The sequence below is a fragment of the Zingiber officinale genome, chromosome 5B, assembly GCF_018446385.1.
Source record: "Zingiber officinale cultivar Zhangliang chromosome 5B, Zo_v1.1, whole genome shotgun sequence".
Classification (NCBI taxonomy): Eukaryota; Viridiplantae; Streptophyta; class Magnoliopsida; order Zingiberales; family Zingiberaceae; genus Zingiber; species Zingiber officinale.
The window spans coordinates 54,212,189-54,228,031 of record NC_055995.1 but is presented as its reverse complement, the minus strand read 5'-3'; the positions used below and the strand labels follow the sequence as shown (position 1 = coordinate 54,228,031).

Here is a 15,843-nt window from a genome sequence, read left to right as displayed (position 1 = left end):
CTTCATCCATCTTAACGACCCATCCACCTCCAGATCAAAAACTTCATCCAAGAAAATTGACAACACATTGATAAACATTCCTCTCTTCTCTATTTTTTATTTTGGATTGTAGAATGTTATGCTTCTTGTCTCTTGGATATAATTCCTTTGCCATGGAATAGATCCTCTGAATTCTAAGATGTATGGAGTAATTATGACATGATATTGATGTGTGAACTGTGTATTTGATCATTTCCTTATTTTATGATATGCTTATGACTTGTTTTATTGTGTTATGCTTTATTTGTGTTAGATGAAATGTGTGTATGGTGAATGCAAATGGATATGAAGGATTGGTCACCATGTAGAGGAGATGCTTTGGATCGTGTAACCAGGGGACCTTTAGTGACTCTGTAGTGTTTGAAAATTTTACTACTAAATCGCATACTCTAGTATTACTGTTAGTAGTAGTATTATGAATTTTATTCCATTAACATATTATTTGGTTTATTTAAATTGTTTAATGACGAGTTCTTTTAGAATTTTAATTTTGATGATACAAGACTCAAAAGGAGAGGACGGGAACACCGAGGTAAGGGCTATTTTTATAAAATGTATTCTTTATCTTACTTTTCTCGCCTTAGGAAATTTTAAAAAGTAGTGGGGGGAAATTTTAAAGATTTTAGAGTTAATTTCACCAATTAGTGCATAGAAGGGGATTAATGGCTAGGCTTTTGGCTAGCACTCTTATAATGATCGTTTTGCAACTTTATACATATTGTAAAAAAACCCTAAAACCACTTAGTCTCCTCTTATATAAATCTAATTGATCGACCATATCACATATGTACACAAAATCAGCCCATTTCAAAAATAAAGGGGGAAGGAGCCAACCCTAGAACCCTTGGCTGCCACCCCCCTAGGTTTTCTCCTTCAATTTTCAAGCTTCAAATTCAGAGATTCAGTGGTGTTAGTGTGTTCCCCAGCCTCCTTTGTCGCCTCGTGACATCATGGTTGTAAGTTATTCAAGTGAAGGCAGTACAAAGTTTTCTTGATGCACCATTCAACTATATGTATTGCATGTCATGATATATGCTTTCATTCTTTATTTTAGTCATAATATGATATTAAAGTTGATGTTTTATGATATTCCTTTCATATCAAGGTTGCCTAGGGTCCCCAAAAATATGCTGGTTCGAAGGGAAGGGATGTTGGCCGAATGGGTGTTGGTCGAATGGAGACTAGGGCAATAGAGAGGTGTAAATCGAAGGAGTTTGGGGCTGGTCACGAGGTGTTTTGGTTGAGTTCATGGATCCAGTTGTATGGTCAAGTCCATAAGATAGCCCATCGATTTAGGGTCATGTGGGTTCAAACGGGGAGCAATTTTGATTAGAAGTAAATAAGTTATGAATTTTACGGTCAGAACATGTGTTGGTTTGTTGCTTGTGCATGACCAGTGGATTTCTTTGAGTCACACAAACTGTTCTTGTGGGTCTGTACAATTTAGAGTCAAGTCCAAAAGATAGCCCATCGAGTTAGGGTCGCGTGGGTTCAAACGGGGAGCGATTTGAATTAGAAGTGAATAAGTTATGAATTTTACGGTCAGAACATGCGCTGGTTTGCTGCCTGTGCATGGCCAGTGGGTTTGTTTGAGTCGCACAGGCTATTCTCGTGGGTATGTATAATTAGGGTCAAGTTTAGAAGATAGCCCTTTGATCTAGGGTCGTGTGGGTTTAAACGAGGAGTGATTTGGATTAGTAATGAATTAGTTATGAATTTTACGGTCAGACCGCTCAAACTACGTCTCATCGGATCAGATTTGAGCAAGTCTAGTTTTGGGTTCCTAGGGCATCCGATTGACTTGAAATGATTGTTTTGATATTTTTAAGCATATTTTATAATGTCCTAATAGTTATTTCAATTTTTTACATTTATTAATTTGCATGAATTTTTTGAGCGAAAGAAAAGAAGAATTTTTTTGAGGCAAGAAAAGAGTTCTGAGGTTTGAGGTAAGGAAAATATTTTGAATTAGGTGATTTGATTGTGGTTGCTCTTTGACGAATATGGGGCTGAGAGACATCTTGGTTGGCCATATCAAATTGACGCGTAGTCGACTTCGGATAAGCACCTAGGGGCCCTGCACTTGACGGGCATAGATTCTAGATAAGGACTGGGATGCCATACCAACCTAGTACTATGGTTGGAGTAGCCATAGTCCGGTAGCTGATTTCATAAGAAAATTATTTGAGCAAGTCCATTCATACCTTTTTGTTCATGAACATTTACTTGAGTGCACTTAAATCATGTGTTTGTATATTTGTACTTGCTATTTATGAATTTTGTACTTGTTGAGTCTTTGGATTCACTATGGTTGATTGGTGCAGGTGAGCATGAGTCAGACGCCAAGAGGCAGGATTCTTGAGCATAACAAAAGCACTCAACCCAGTGAACTTTATGTTTTCCGCATGATTTTATATTGAGGTGTTGAGGGATGATTAAAAATAATAATAGTAATGCTGAAATTATTTGGGTCGCGAAAAGATACTTTTAATTGTTTGGAATGACAAAAATTATTCTTATGGGTTGTCGCATTATTTCGAGTTTTGACTATTTCATCTCTTAAATTTGATATTTATTGATTCGATGTTGTATCTTATAAAATATTTAATTCCTTGGCATTAAATTTATGATGCGATGTAACTTAAAATTTCATTTTTATCTTATTCACTATTCATATAAATACTGACATGAAAAAAAAAAATTAGGTTTCATAGTTGGTATTAGAGAAAGGTCTTGGTTTGGGTTGTGCCTATAGCTGGTTATATATTTAGTACTTGCTATTTATGAATTTTGTACTTGTTGAGTCTTTGGACTCACTATGGTTGATTGGTGCAGGTAAGAATGAGCGAGAGGCGAAGGGGCAGGATTCTTGAGCGGACTGCATTATAGTAAAATCACTCGACCTAATGACCTTTACGTTTTCTGCATGATTTTATATGAAGGTGTTGAGGGAGGATTAAAATAATAATAATAATAATAATAATAATAATGTTGAAATTATTCGGGTCACGGAAAGATACATTTAATTGTTTGAAATGACGAAAATTATTCTTATGGGTGGTCGCATTATTTCGAGTTTGGACTATTTCGTCTCTTAAATTTGATATTTATTAATTCAATGTTTTATCTTATAAAATATGTAATTCATTGGCATTAAATTCATGATACGATGTAACTTAAAATTTTATTTTTTATCCGAGTCACTATTCGCATGAATAATGATGTGAGTTTGGACTATCCGAGTCACTATTCTCTTTAACCAGACTTTCTAAAGTATCGTTTTAAAATGATGATCAATTCTCTACAAGGAATTAACTAATTAGGGTTTAATTAATTTTCATCAATTTAATATTAGGAAATGACCTATGTAATATAGACTGTATAACTGGGGGCCCTCATATGACAGGGGATATCCCTATAACTAGACTTTCTTCTATTCTCTTATACTTAGTAAAATTGAAGCTCAATGGTGTAAACACTCTAGTGCAATTTTGTGGGGTCATGTCAGTATTTGGTTAAAATCCCTACAAGAGTATAAACATGGAGGTAAGGAGATGAGCAATATATAAGGACATTAACTAGCATCATAATAAAATCGAAATTTTAGAATCATTCTCCAAATCCAACTTTATCTTTCGATTACTTGCCTTCTCTTCATCTTCTCTGCTCTAAGCCTTCTCTTAAGCCTCTCTCTTGCTCTCTCAACTCTCTCTCTCTTAATCTTGGTTCTCAATCTTTCACACAGCTTTTAATTATTTAAATAACTTATTTTATGAATTCTATTAGTACTTAATCAACAGTCCATATACATTAATATTTTTATTATTTGACGATTTAATACGGTGAGACAACAACACCCCACATGGATACATTAAATAAATAATACATATATTATATATTTATAATTTTAATGTTTTTTCGAACATAATTATTCATCGAACCAATTGAATAGGGAATCGAGATGGTTAACAGCTAATTAAAATTTATTTTAAGATAACTAATCACTTTTTTTTACCTTAGTTGATATAATAAAACATAGGATCGATCCTATCATATACAAAATGCATCATAAATTACCTGACCCTTAATAAAGCGACAATTTACCAAAAGACGTAGCTTGTATATTGTATTTATCAAAAGGCGTAGGGTAGTTTTGTTTATACCAAAAGGCGCAGATAAAAAAAAATTTAATTCCTAGTTTACCCCTCTGGCAACCTACCAACCTCCTCTTTTCAATCACCATTTTCCAAGCATCCAAGTCACAAATTGAATTGAAAATTATTTTGTGATTTGGATGCACGTCCTCTCACCGTCTTTCTCCCTCCATCCCTCTGCCTGGTCTTATAAACACGAAAGAAATATAAACCTCCTTCGCTTGTCATTCCTTCTCATACTGGTTGGCGGGATTGCAAAAGACCAGTTAGAGTTTAGGGATATTGCCGTAAGAGTTTCAAGGGGAGTCTAAAGGACAACAACAGTTAAGAACGTCAACATTGAAGGATAAACTTCTAGCAAGAGGAAATTAGTAAAAGAATACAGTTAAATGTTTAGCGATGTATGTATAGATTTATTACTGTAAAATAGGGTAGTGATACAAAAAAAAAATTACAGTTTAGTTGCAAAGGGTGATGACAAAAATCGTGTTTATGGTTTCATTGGATGTGTGGGGAATACATATCAACAATACCTGCAATATGATGTACTCCAATACTTAATCGATTTGTAAGGTGCTCCACTATGATGCTAGATTTTAGCTAGACCTTGCTTATGCATGTTAGGTTAATATGGTAGGTATCAAGACGTTGGGCTTGATATGCGATCATATCAGACCCACATTCTACCTTGATCAAAAGTTTTGTTTGATACCATATCTACCTTTTCTCCTCGCTCAACCCTTCACAGTGATTGGGAGTTTGCATAAATCCAATTACCCTTGGTCCATCAATGTGTTTTTACCAAAAGCCACTTATGAACCTAAACTTGTTTGATTACACCCATTTAACGTGTTGTTAGTTTCTATGGTTGTAAGGAGTTAAATTATGCTAACCATTTTTTTTATTTAGGCCTCTCATTCTCTTAGTGGTGGTCCTAGTTTACGAGAATTTTCTGCTTCAATGCGGGCCTGATATTGGATGATATCAGGTCTAACGTGATCTTTGGTTAAAACTTTGCTTTTACATCATATAGAACTTTTCCTCGCTCAACCCTTCCTGGTGGTTGGAAATATGCAAAATTACAAAAACCCTAGGCCCATATCAGTCGGATTGTGTCACAACTACTGATAAATTATGAAAATCTAATACGTACACCATATACTTAGTCTTTGATAAATTTGTATGTACAACAACACTCGATTATGTAGTTGCAAATCTACTAAATTAGTTTATAATTTATTTATCAGGGGCGATCATATAACTGAAGAAATTCTCTCTGAGATATGGAATACGCTTGATACAAATTCTTGCATTGGACATAGAGATAATGTAGGAGAATTATTCAGAATAAATATTCCATCGTCTTCGGAGTATAGTGGTGTACAAGCAGTAATTTCACATTTAATCTAAATAAAGAAGCAAGTATTCAAGAAGATGAGATTTTGAATCCTTGTACAACACTTGGTAATTACTTTGAGCCTACTTGGAGAGAGGAGGAAGGGCTCCAAAAACCATGCTTGATTCACCATCACAAGTCTTAACTATTCATACATGTCCACAAAATATTGTTAAATTTAACATCAATTATAAACTTACTACCAAAAGACTAGCAAAGTCCTTTAGATAAGGGAGGTTGGTGTTAGAATTTATTATCCGAGTTGATGAAAATATGCCCCCAATCTTAGGTAATTGTGGAGTCATAAATTCATGAATGACTTCAACCTAGTTAAATATAGCATGATTCTCAAAATCATCTACTATATCTATAAGACATAAATGACCTTATATGTACTAGAAGAAAATAAGACACAAACAAATATATACAAAATATATAATTTGTAAAATAATAAAACATCATCTTCTCCTTCAACGTGATTGACATAAAATTTAAGGAACTCCTCAATTCTTGATCTAGTAGCTTCTTTTTTGTTTGAGAAGTATGTTAGAAAGAGGTCACTGAATACTTTAGTTGAATTGATCAAAATCGAATCTCCTCATTCTGCAATACCAAGCAGAATGAAACGTCTCTTCTTGTGAAGGTAATCGGAACACCTGACCAAGTTAAATGATTAGTTAACTTCTACGAACATATACATAAGTATTGGGCACACCGTGGGCCTGATATGATCATATCAAGCCCACGTTAGACCTGATATGGAATCGTATCAGGTCCATGTTGGGCTTGATATGATATCATATCAGGCCTACATTAGGCCTGATTTAGCATCGTATCAGGCCTACGTTGGGCCTGATATGAGATCATATCAAACTCTTGTTTGACATAAAATCCCACTATCAGTGCCATCAACCGACTAAAATATTCACCTTTTCAAAATATTTTATTTTACTATACAACTACTTCGTGATTAAAATAGAAAATTAAAAATTGTACCTGAGAATCTAAAGGTTTGAGTACTTGAATCCCAATTTTGAAATATATTGGACAAAATACCACGGATATGTTGCATATCTTGTATATCTAAAAAAATACTAAAGAATGACTGTTTGATCAACGCTATATGTCGATCATGTAAAATTACAGATCCATGATGTCTTCATTTTTTTGTGAATGCTTGAAAAAAACTTTTAAAGTGACTTAAGACACTGTTCCAATGTATTTTCTGTCCAACATCAGCTGAACTCTACAATTTAGAAAAATTAAAATTTTTTAATCATACTAGTTGAGTTTTTCAAAATCACAGAGTTTCTAAAGTGATACCTTTACAGATAATTGAAGTGGAGAGGATAATACGCCCGATCTACTTTTTTGCACCATTATGAAAGGAGATAATTGACGGAAACCCTAAAACCCTTCATTGGAGCCTCGCAAATACTGTGGATTTTTAGATCGAAAAACTTGATGCCGCTTGAGAGAGACACGAAGATACTTACGTAGGGTTTCACTAGGGGGACGATTTCATCATAAAATTGGAGCTGCAATCAGAGAATTATGAAAAACACCCAGGCATGCACGAGTTGAGAGAGGAAGGGAGAAAAATAATCGCACGATTATTTTTAAATCAAAATGTTTTTTGTTACTTTCATTTCAGATCGCATAATACATAAATTTCGGATCGCATAATACAGAAAGGTTCCGAATGACGTTTATCCAAAAAGTGACTCGCGATGATTATAACAGCTGGCTATCTTTGATGTATTAAAAATTTAAAATCACAACCGGCGAGGAATCGGTTAATTCCCAGAATGTCTCGCGAGTTCAACGCAACTTGCGAATAATTAGCCCTAAACCCAACCCAATGGAATGCTCCGCTTGCCACCAAAAGAAACCCCTCTTCACTCTCAACTTCTCTTCTCCGAAGCAAAACTCTCTGATCGATCCGACTCGGAAATGGTGAGCAATCGTCTCCTTTTACCCCTTCGATATCGCAAATCATTGGTCGGTTGCTTTGTGGCGCCCTAGATTAGGTTTCCAGTGGCCCTTAGAGTTCTTTTTTTTTTCCTTCACTTTTGTTCCCTTACGTTTTATGATAACTTTGTGTTCTGGAAGCGGCATGAGCGTCTGATTCTGTTTCTTTTCTTGTGTGTGGGCGAAAAGGAGGATCTTTGAGTCCTTTTCTTCTTCCATTTGTTCGCAAATAGTAACATCGATTGCCACGAAGGGTTAGCTTTAATGACTGAGAAAAAAGAACTCGTAGTTATTTTCCCAGGTTGCTCTAGAAGGCGTCTAGTTTGGAGGCAGTTGTTTTCCCTTTACTCTGTCTGTGCGTTATAGAAGATTCTACTTCACTGGTATTTTAGTAGATGGATCTGTCTAGTACGTGTTATCTATCTGCATATTCTGTCGACTGGGTAAATAAGTAGCTTATGTAAAACTAACGTTCCTGTTCTTGCCTTATGAAATTTAGTTTTACTCGAATCATCTTCGGCAAAAGTATTTGATTAGCACAGATAACATCATTGCAGCATCTTTTTTGTCTGTGTGGCACAGCCAAAATGATTTTGATCTCAGTGTATCATAACTGCAGTAGCTAAGTAACAGATATTCTCCTACCATGCACCCTGAAATCCTAATGATCAAAATTATATATTCTGTATCATTGCCCTCTGAGGCTTATTTCTCATTAGTATGCCTTTTGACTGCTACTCTGCTCGTTTCTGCAGCCAATATATTTCACTTCTTTATCCATGTAAATTGGTTGTCATAAAAAAATTTACAAATTCAAAGTTTGAATTTAAAATCTCAGTAGCAATACCATCCATATACATTCAAAATCTTGTTTAACTGGAAAGATGAAGTGTCTTATCAAGATATCCAAACGTAATCCATGTCATGTGTGATCATTCATTTTCATCCTTTAGCTTGAGAAACTTCTATGCAAATAATTCTGTTGATGGGAAGGTGAAGTATGTTTTCTGATTTTTTTACTGCTTCCAGTAATAGCAACTGTGACATTAATGTTGGCAATGGATGTGATCTTTATGGTTTTTTTTTTGTGACAAATTACATTGGGCTTGAGAAGCAAGTAAACCTTGGTGATTTCAAGGATCACTTGTTAATTTAGTACTTTTAGAAGAGTACATATGACTCTAAGTTTCTTTTTTTCATTATAATTTGATTTAGGAAAAGGATTAAAGAGCTTAGTTTTGATATACACCGCATAATTTATTCTCATCACCTTGCATTTCTTAATGAAAGACCCATAGGAATATCCTATTTTTCATTATTCATATTCCACAACCACTAAATGATAACTCAATTCACACATATAGATTTACCCGCCTTGTAATCTTTTAAACTGTGGGACTAACTTAAGTGTAGACCTAAGTTAAGAAAACTTCGATGGATTACATGGTAGAAGAACACGGTTGAAGAAAAGATAAGATAAGAGGAAGATCATTCAAAATTTATACAATGTAATAGTAAATAAAATTTCTTGAGGTCAGAAGGGATTCTTCTTCATGCATTTATAACTTTCCTTTGTACTTTTGCATGTACTAATACATAACTGAAAGAGATCTTACGTTTAGGATTAACTACTTGTCCAATTAGCTTATGCCTTTCTTTAATTTTGAAGGTATTTCAAATAGAACATTAAATCAAATTAAGTCTAATAACTCCATGGTGATGTTAACTTATTTGAACCTAGGGTTGTTAATTAAGATATTGTTTGTGAAAACTTTGATACTGGCTCGTTAAGAGCTTGATTATGTTTGCTCAATCTAAAGAACACACATGGAATAAACAAGTTTTGACACTAGTGAGTTTGCCTTGATAACATTTATAGTATTTCATAAAAAGGTTATTTACAAATTGGTTTAGAGTTTGATTATGATTTGTCTAAAGCATGATAATAATTTGTCTAAAGCTTTATTATGATTTTGTTTCTTTCATTTTTATTAGGATATGCTATGTGGGAATTATTATAATGTGATGATGTTTTACCGAATTTAGAGTTCCAATTATCTATAATATGTTAAAAATGAGTAAGCATAGGTTTTTATTTATTAAATCAATAAAGGGCAATTCGGTGCACGAAGTTCCTATCAATGTGGGGTCTCGGGGAAGGGTTGAACTAATGTGTGCCCGCAAGTATATGTGCATCGTCAAGTAATAAAAATATCGATCCCATAAGACTGGATATAAGCACTAGAATCTAAGCACGACGAACTAGCTAACTATTGAAAGATTTTAGATTGCAAACACAAATGTAAAGGGAAGTATGCAGGAGAAAAAGAAAAAGAGAAAGAGTGTTGAGGAACTTGGTTTGGGAAGTGTTCTAGGGGTTCAGTTTCATTGTGATGCTAATCAATGTATCATGGATCACCTATCGCCCATCCGCTATTCCTATGCATTTGTAGGAAGTTAGATTCATTATCGGCTCTTCCTCGCGGAGGTCAAGCTGGAATGCTATCTTAATCCATATCCTATGCTACTAACTGGAAGTAAATTCTTATGAAATCTGGTAACGGGATACCCTTGTCACTAGAGTTCCTCGGTCATACAACACAAAAACATACTAACACTTAATAACATAGAGATAGAAATAATAATTATGTCCAATTCCCTACTTCCTGGTGGAGAATTATTTTTTTACAAAGCAATATCCCAGATGTTCGGAAACGGGATGCCTTTGTCACCAGGGCCCTCGGCCATACGATCTAGGGCATTCCCTCTACGGGATTAGCAATTTTACACAAACATTCAATCAAACATGAAAATTAAGCTCAAGCACATTACACATACATAAGATAAAGTAGATACAAGGCATAGTAATGACATATAGATAGGAAATTGGCAAATTCCTGAGTTTTACATCAATTTACATCACAATTACTTTCTTAATCCTAGAACAAGAGATGTACTCCATAACTAGGAGGAGAGAATCCAAAGGCATAAAGATTAAAATGACCCAAACTCGAAAAGAGATAGGGGAGAAGGCTTATCCTATACGAAGAGTGGTCTTCGGATCTAATCTAAGCTTCTTGAGTGATGAAAATGCTAAATTCAGCTTTGAATAACCCAAGAGAGTGCTGAAGAAGTCGAGATCTCGTCCAAGTTGGATCTCCCCAATGGGAGACCCTTCCTCTCCTTGAAAAGGGGAAGAACTCCCCTTAAATAGAGCTGGGCATGGGCCTGGCACAGCTCGTGCCACGGTCGTGTGGAATCCACACAACCACAGTCTGCCTGGGCTCTCGTTCGGTGGCACGGCCGTGTGGATTTCACACGGCTACAATCTTCTTCGACTCTGGAATTTTGCCATGTGGATTCCACACGGCTTCTACTTCGTCTCTGTTTCATTGACACGACCGTATGGATTCCACATGGCCGGGGCTTGCTTCATTGCTGTTTTGTGGCATCGTCGTGTGAATTCACACGGCTAGTGCTTTCTCCTCTTCTAGTATATGGCACGACCATGAGGATTCCACACGAAAGACCCTTTTTCTTCGTTTGTTCTCAGAGTCGTTTACAAGTGTCGTTTTCACTCCAAAAGTGCATCTTGTTAACAAGAAAATACACAAAGAGCAGATCTCCGACAAAGAAGAGTAATTATGCTGAAAATATGATAAGAGGTGTAAAAATGTATAAATCAAGTACAAATAAAGTACGTGAATATGCGTCAAAACATGTATAAAAATGTATATAGTCCATGCATATCATACCCCAGATTTAAATCTTTACTTGTCCTCAAGCAAAATGTCGCAATCTAAATTCATGTGCTCCATAATCCTTAATGCACTTGCCTAACTCTATCAACTAGTTTCATTTGTGAGCATGATTGTGGAGTAATCTAAGTATGATATAGGTATGAGTCCTTGTGCACAATGCAATAGGTGACCCAAACTTTTCAAGTTTCAATATATCATAGTCAAGTTGTCATCCAATTGAGTTCCTTATGTTCTTAGTGATAGACACTTACCTGCCACATATTTGGTTCATATTTCTTAGACTATATAAGGTCTCAAAGGACAATTCGGAATCAAGAGAAATATAACATTTATTTCCCCATTAACTTAACTCGGTCTCAAAAGGGTAAATTGTTAGTTTCCACTCACGACAACTATTTTTTTTATCCATTATTCAAATGATTTTATTTTATTTTATTTTTTTTTTAGTGCTTTATAAGTGAAGCACTAATCACATATGCAAATATAATGTAAATGTAGGGATTTTGATTTTTCCAAATGAGTTGTCATGATCCGAGATCATTCAGTAACCAAACTGTAATCGAAGAAATCACCATGGGAACTTAAGTACTAAATAATTCAGGGGAATCCTGACTATCCCAAAGTTATCTATTATTCACGCTTAAGTGAAGTGAAGGTAAGATCCTTAAGGTTAGGTCAAAATTCAAGTTTATCTCCTTAGGCTCCGTTTGGTAGGGGTGATAAGATTAGGATTATGTTTTCAAAAAGTTATTAATATGCCGTTTGGTAGGATTGATTAGGGGTAGAATTAGGGTTGATTAGGAGTGAGATTCACAATCCCTAGGCATGGGGAGTGATTATTAATCCTACCCCAATCCTATCCTAATCAATCTAATTCTAATCCTATCACCCCTATCAAACGGAGCCTTACAACATTTAGCTCACTTCATGCTAGTAAAGATAAAGAAAAGATGTCCACTAAACATGCTAGCACTATCTCCACAATAAGATGAATGTAGAAATGAACGTGCTAACCACTTTGCTATTGGACAAGTCCACAATAATGTGAGGATTGATGTTTTCGACATGCCACAAAACGACAAGCAAGAAAACTAAAAAACTAATCATGAAAACAAGCAAAAATGTACAATAAAACTGAAGATGAAAACAAACAAAAATGCTGAAAATGCAAATAAAAGAAATGCACAGAAAGGAAATCAAACTATGTACAACGCCACCCAACTTAAACTTTTTATCGTCCCAATGAAATCAATATGGTGATGGAGATGGGGGGTGGACCTTGTCCTCGTCGGCTGGAAGAGAAACTAGACATACCAGGGAGCTGACCAATATACTCATGGTAGTGGTAAAGAGTATCACCTGATGTCTAGTGATATACACTTCCATAAACTCTCTCATCCTCGCCTGGTTAGCGCCGTAATCCTGAACAAATTCGGCCACCTGGCTTTGGAAATTCCTCTGAAACTTGTACCTCCTGGTACTGACTGACAGACAATCCGACGTGACCCTCCAACATCTGTTGTTAGGAGTCTTGCATCTCATGAAGTGATTCCAAAGAGCCATGAAAATTCTAGAAATTGAATCTAGAGGGACCCGTACCATAGGTAAAAGAATGCTTAGCATGTTCTGGACGTCTGGACGGCTGCGGATGTCTAGATGTCGGAGTTTCAAGGTTTTCCAAAGGGGGAGGAGTAACTTTGGGGGCTATAACAGTAATAACCTAGTTGGCGGGGTTGCAAACCGTAGTGCGCTCGGGGTATAAGGTAGAGGTAATGGAAATCCATTCCTCCTTATAAAAGCAAAGCCATTTTCATCTTGGCATATCATCTTCGTGGCAATACAAGTATCGATATCAATCTTTTGATTTCCATGAATAACCTCTAAATTACTAAGTTCGTAAGCTAAATCTACAGCTAGTTGGGTAATCAACCTGCTAAAAAATATTAACCCTTTGATTGCTTTCCTGGATTTTGCAAAGGTTTGTAGAAAATGGAAATCGGTATCAAAGTCACTTTATTAAGCATTGTCAAAAAGAGTAAAGTTTCACTTTTTTAACTGCCCCGTCACTCTCCCTTCTACTAAAGTTGGTTTTGCTCATTACACGGTAGAGGTATCTAAATACGGGATTTTGCACGTAAGAAATCTTAGTTCTAGAGGGCTCGTAAGGATCATTTAACCTGGTAATAGAAGTCCAAAAATCATTCCAACTAAAACTCGAATTAAACCTCCACTTCCTCGTTTGATCCTCTTCAAAAGGCTGGACATGATTGAAAATTCGGTTGGCGAAGATGAATATTGAGGAAGAAAGAAGAGAGATATTGTGAGAAGAGGTAGATCTTGAGAGATGAGGAAGCTTGAAGTTGAAGAAGAAGAAGAGGAATTCTTAGATTTAAGTTTAGATCTAAACCTAGATCTAGATCTTGAAGAGATGAGATCTATGAATCCTTGGTGAAGAAATTGGGAGGTGAATGAAGTAGAAGATGAGTGGAGATATGGAGGAAAAGAATTAGGGAGAAGAAGAGGTGGAGAAAGTGAGTTTGGGTGGGTTGAGCGATTCTTCACACGACCGTATCGATTGACATGACCTGGGTCTTCTTTGGCTCGGCTGGAGTCACATGGTTATGTCAAATGACACGGTCTCACCTAACTTCCTCTCGGGTTAAGTCACACGGTCGTGTCATTTGACATGACCGTCCTCTTCTTCTTTTCTGCTACAGCCATACGGCTGTGTGGATTCACACAACTTTAGTCTTCTTCTTCTCGGCTAGCCTCACACGGCCGTGTGAGGTCACATGACCGACTCCTTGAGGTGTGTGAGGGCTGAATTTTTTAATGACTTTTCTCCTCTTTAACTTTATTGGTGCCTCCACGCCCATGAGAGGATCATGGCCACTTCGTTGAGGCTATATGACACCTGAAAAGAAAATTAAAAGACGAATAAAATAACTAATAAAGAAAGAAGATTGCAACTAAACAGAATAAAACCCTTGGGTTGCTTTCCAAGAAGCGCTTGTTTTAGGTCATTAGCTTGATCTCGCTTCTGTTCATTATGGACTATACCCATGAAGGGGCGATTTTTTCTCTCCTAGGGTTGGTGCTTCAAGATCTTCCTTCATCCTTGCCCTTGGCGAGTAGACATATTTTTGATTTTTGTTTGGGGGCCTCCATTCCTCTATTGTCGGACTAGGAGTGACATTCGGCGGATGCTCATGAGGATGGAAATTCTATTCCTCAAGTTGGTGTGCATCTACTCTATTTTTGACAAGGTCAGAAGATCTCCTGCAGTGGCAAGGAATGGTTGTCCTCGTAACGACGTTAAATGTTATATGCGCAGTCCTCGTATCGACGTTAAAAACTTAATGTGTGCCCGTATACAGAATATAAGTAATAAAAAAATACCCACGGGGACTGGGTATAAGCACTAGAATCTAAGCTCGGAGAACTAGCTAAATTATTGAAAAATTTTAGATTGCAAACACAAATGTAAAGGGAAGTAGGAGAATGCGAGAGAGATAATATTGAGGAATTTGGGTTGGGAAGTGTTCTAGGGGTTCGGTTTCATCGTGATGCTAATCAACGTATCATGGATCACTTATCTCCTGTCCTCTATTCTTATGCACTTGTGGAAAGTTAGATTTATTACCGATTCTTCCCCGCAGAAGTCAAACCCGAATGCTATCTTAATTCATATCCTATGCTACTAATTGGAAGTGATTCTTATGAAGTTCGGTAATGGGATACCCCTGTCATTTGTGCCCCTCGACCATACAACAAAAAAACATACTAACACTTAATAACATAGAGATAGAAATAACAATTATGTTCAATTCGCTACTTGTGGAGAATTGCTTATCCTTTCAAGGCAATGCCCTCTGGAAACGGGATACCTTTGTCATTAGGATCCTTCGGTCATACGATCTAGAACATTCCCTCTACGAGATTAGTAATTCTACATAAACATTCGATCAAACATGGAAATTAAGCTCAAGCACATTACACACACATAAGATCAAGTAGATACAAGGCATAACAATGTTATATAGATAAGAAATTGGCAAATCCATGTGTTTTATATCAATTCACATTACAATTACTTCCTTAATCGTAGAACAAAAGATCTACTTCATAACTAGGAGAAGTGGATCCAAAGACAAAGATTTAAGCCAAAATCATCCAAAACTCGAGAAGAGATTGGGAAGAAGGATTATTCTATACGAAGAGTAGTCTTCAGATCCAATCCAAGCTTCCAAAGTGATGGAGATGCTAAATTCGACTTTGGATCACCCAAGAGAGTGTTGAAGAAGTCCATATCTCGTCCAAGTTGGATCTCCCCAAAGGGAGAACCTTCCTCTCCCTTGAAAAGGGGAAGAACTTCCCTTAAATAGAGCTAGGCACAGGTCTGGCATGGCTCGTGACACGGCCGTGCGGATTCCACACGACCACTGTCTGCCTGGGCTCTGGTCCAGTGGCATGGCCGTGTGGATTTCACACAGCCACAGTGTTCTTCGGCTCTAGAAATTCA

At 36.4% G+C, this 15,843-nt stretch overlaps 1 protein-coding gene across 1 annotated transcript in view; it reads left to right on the top strand.

Annotated features, from left to right (window-relative positions):
• Positions 1 to 7,394: 7,394 nt before the first annotated feature.
• The window catches only part of LOC121984407 (enhancer of rudimentary homolog), a 44,416-nt gene continuing 35,967 nt past the window's right edge, over positions 7,395 to 15,843 (top strand). The window contains exon 1 of the mRNA XM_042537321.1: positions 7,395 to 7,545. Coding sequence (XP_042393255.1) covers positions 7,456 to 7,545 — 90 coding nt within the window. The 5' untranslated portion in view covers positions 7,395 to 7,455. The remainder of the gene's footprint in view (positions 7,546 to 15,843) is intronic.